Below are 4020 nucleotides of genomic sequence, written 5' to 3'. Positions count from 1 at the left end.
AAAAAAAAAAAAAAAAAAATAATAATAATAATAATGGAAACTTGAAATTGAAAGAACAAAAGCCGCCAATAAGAGAGGTTGGTGGGATGGAAAAGAAAAGCTGAAGATGAGCTTTTTGTACACATCATTACTTCACTACATCATTATTATCATCTATTTCATTTTTTTTTATATAATAATTAAAAAAAAAAAGTATACTTTTATTTTTTTTTAATTTTATAGTTTTATCGAGCTAAATAAACCATTACGAGTATTATCCTAATAATAATTTACTTATATTTATTATCTCCCGATCAAAATTTGATTTTTTCTTTTCGATCTATATTTTGTAATATTTTTCGATGATTATCAAATTTGTTCGTGACACTCGGTTACATGCAATGATATTTTACAAATACCCAAATAAAAATAAAAAAAATTAAGGGATTATTTGATGGTAGTCAAATGAGAGAGAGGGGATTGAAGTGAATATAAAAGTCCACCTCTCTCCCTCAACTCTCCAACACAAAAGAAAAAAAAAAAAAGAAATTAATTAATTAATGAATGAATGAAGAAAGTTGAAATAAAATGATTTTGTCGTGTAATATGTGAACTGGATCTCGTGGAAATTGGGATTAAGATTTCCAGAGATTATTAATTAGTTATCTTTCTTATAATAATTAATAACATTTTATTATATTAATAAAATCAACTTGTTTGAAAAGACAATATGAAAGAATAAATAATTATAAAACGAGGGACAGATGCCTTCAAAGGTTTATACATCACTGTTGGTAGCCTTATAGATAGGGTACTTATATTTTTCATTATTCCATACTTTTATTTCTTCCAAACATAAAGCCTAATTAAGCCAAAACCTTATTATAAATTTAATATATTCTTTTTATATATATGCATAAGCATTGTAGAATCAGAAATTACGTATGATTTAGTTATAAAGTTGATTACTTTTTAATAAAGGGAAATACTTTAATGGTGGGTCTCTATCCAAATTTTCAATATATATATAGATTCCAAAATTATATTGGATCTAAAAGAGTTTATTGAATAAACTTAAATTGGATATTGGGTTTCCTTTTTTGCATTAAAACTCATACCTTTTGCCTTAGTTTTTAATGCATGCATTTGGTGGCTAAACTTTGAAGTTTATTATAATTATTATTTTAAAAAAGTGTTCAAAACAGCTTTTGATAAATGGATTAGAAAAGGAAAAAACGAAAATTGGAAATTGGGGATTTTCTTTAATAAAGTAATCTTTTATATATAATATATATACTTAATATGAAAGTAACCCTCTTTTCTCAAACACCTTTTTCCTACTAATATAATGTATGGACAAAGCCCTTTTTTTTGTTTTTTTTTTTTTCGTTTTAAAATTTTAAAATTAGAGATTTAATCATATTGTATGATACGATATCGATATCGTTTGTGGGTGTCAATTTTATTTTGATTTATGATCGTCTTTTCAATTTGAAATTTAAATACTTGAACGAGAAAAAATGAAATGGAATAGGAAAATTGAATAATAAAATGATCCCATGTTGGGTGATGCTTAGCTTTTTGTTTGACCCCAACTTTGCTTATTTTAAGCGACAAAACCAAGTCTTTCTTTCCCTTTATTTATTTGGTTAAATATTCTTTAATTCATAGCATATTCCAATCAGTGCTGCAAGTTGGGAGGTTTGGCTCTCACTCTAAATATAAAACCCCATAATAATTAAATAACTAATGAATTGATTAAGTAATTACCTTTTAATTGCGCAACAAAAGTTTATAATAAAACCTATATTTTGATAGAGTTAGCTGTTGGTTTAAGTTCCATGTGGATAATAGCTGGCCTCTCATTACTAAAAAACACAATACCCTTTTATTTTATTTTATTTTATTTTATTTCCTTCAGAAAATTATTGAAAAAGAATTTTTGTAAAGTAAATTTAAGAATCTACAAAATAGAAGATTGTGTATTATCACATGGATTGGAATGGCAGAAATATAAGTAACAGATCATATCTATGAATGGGATACAGAGTATAATCCAGACTGGCTTCGCTTACACAAATGCTGCTCTTTCTTGGTCAATCCATTGGCCAATCCACGCAATCAAATTCTGTATATTTTTTGATCCTTTTCTGCAGAATTGACCCAAATATTTGTTTGAATGATTCTTTGAAGACTTTAAAGGAACTTTATATTCTTTAATAGATCACTGGGGAAATTAGCAACCTACATGGAAGGCAACTCTTTGTTTATTTGTTTATTTTCGTGTAGATTGATGGAAACGTTTTTGTTTCAGGATCATGAACAGATGAAATCTTGACTGGGAAGACGAAGGGGCAAGATTAAAAAGCTAAAAGAATCCAATTTACAAGCATTTTCCGGCTTTTTGTGTGCGCTGGCTGTATTGCTTGCTGCGAGTATGTTCAGACAGATTTTCCAACGCCTAAAATTTGGTTTCATATCTACAATTAGGCATCGCTCCATGAATCGTCGTCTTCACCATTGTCACTTCCAACAGCCTGAGAAATTTCTCAATGGTTACCACGAGTCCTTTATGTATAATGATATTATAGTGCAGAGTAGGAAAACAAAGACAGTGAAGAACCTGGCGGATTGAGTTGGCTTTCTCCAAAATTGCTGTGACTTTGATGTGGGTAGCAGGTCCAGTTTGAGTACAGGGCTTCTCAGTCACTGTGCGCCGTAGGTTGAATGACTGGGGATAACATGGTCGAGAATGGTTAATAACAAGAACTATGTTAGTTCTAACTCATTTCATCAAAGGAAACCATGATATGTACTTTAAAATTTTATGGTGTTTAACCATGAACATGATAGCCTACATTGCATTAGGGTAATTCAATATCCAGCCAAACCAAATCAACAAGGGGAAACTAATTTTCAACAAAAACGCAAGGAAGTTGCTTACTTTTGCTCTAATTTGTTGCAGGAAATCTTCCCTAGAATCCATCACTTTGTCATTTCCAATGTGGTTTAGTTCTTTCTGACCATCCACTATCACTTGTTTTGGCTTCTACATTCAACAATCAATGCATAAGCAATTATGGTTTCCCACATCTTAAATCATTTCGGCTGGCTTTTTGTTTGTTGTCAAAAAAAAAAAAACCAAAGTAAAGTACTATTTACCTTGCCATTTGACTTGTTTGCATTGGGCGCTTGCTGCGAGCAGACTGGTTCCACTTGCTTTGAATGAGCAGATGTATCCTTCTGGCCATCAGACACATCTAAGGATGTTTTCGAAACGCACCATTGTGCAGGAGGAAGAGGTGGCGGTGCTGGAGTAGGGCTATATGAACATTGCGACTTAATTCTTGTTGGTTTTCACAGAATTTCGGTGAGAGGAAATTCAGAAAATGCGTAACAAAAAGGAGAGAGAAAAAATAACTCTGAATTTGACTGCGTTGAGGTTGTTTTGTTTTCTGAACAATTCTCCTATTTAAAGTAAAAAAGGAATTCTAAAATTGGCTTGGAGAGTGGCCAACTAAATCTGTGCCACTCCCTTCTAAAACTCTGGTGATCCATTCGACGTGATTTGTCAAATGGTCAACCTCACGATTTTCTGAAATCGTGTGAATAACAACGGTAAAACTCAGGTTTTATCTAACAATCTCCTCCTAAAACCTGTAGTATATCTACCTTACTATTTGAACTCCGATCTTTGAGCGTAGTTCTTCAAATTTCACCCGCGCAAGGGACTTGGTGAAGATGTCTCCAAGTTGTTCCTCTGTTCGGATGTAATCAATTTTGATGAGCCCTCGATCTGCACATTCTCGAATGTAGTGGAACCTGATTTCTATGTGCTTGCTTCGTTCATGCAAAACTGGATTTTTGATCAGGGAGATCGTAGCTTTGTTGTCTACGTATAGCATTGGTGGATCACTTTCTCTCCCGATGAGTTCTTCCATTAGTCGCGCAAGCCAGATCCCTTGTGTTGCTGCCATCGAAGCGGCGATGTATTCTGCTTCACAGGAAGACAAAGCAACTACCTTCTGTTTTGTTGATTGC

At 32.3% G+C, this 4020-nt stretch overlaps 1 protein-coding gene across 5 annotated transcripts in view; it reads right to left on the bottom strand.

The window, feature by feature from the left end:
* Window positions 1-1982: 1982 nt before the first annotated feature.
* LOC111495219 (protein SCAR3-like) overlaps window positions 1983-4020 on the bottom strand; it is an 11496-nt gene continuing 9458 nt past the window's right edge. For 4 of the 5 annotated variants that reach the window (XM_023145161.1, XM_023145162.1, XM_023145164.1 and 1 more), the window contains 4 exons: window positions 3142-3328; window positions 2924-3028; window positions 2603-2710; window positions 1983-2516 (listed from right to left, as the gene is read on the bottom strand). In XM_023145161.1, the coding sequence (XP_023000929.1) occupies window positions 2466-2516; window positions 2603-2710; window positions 2924-3028; window positions 3142-3328 (451 nt within the window). In that variant the 3' untranslated portion in view covers window positions 1983-2465. The remainder of the gene's footprint in view (window positions 2517-2602; window positions 2711-2923; window positions 3029-3141; window positions 3329-4020) is intronic. The other variant, XM_023145163.1, reaches the window with a different exon arrangement.

Source organism: Cucurbita maxima, unplaced genomic scaffold (assembly GCF_002738345.1).
Source record: "Cucurbita maxima cultivar Rimu unplaced genomic scaffold, Cmax_1.0 Cma_Scf00021, whole genome shotgun sequence".
Lineage (NCBI taxonomy): Eukaryota > Viridiplantae > Streptophyta > Magnoliopsida > Cucurbitales > Cucurbitaceae > Cucurbita > Cucurbita maxima.
Note: the sequence above shows the minus strand (reverse complement) of the source record. Positions and strands in the feature narration are given on the sequence as shown.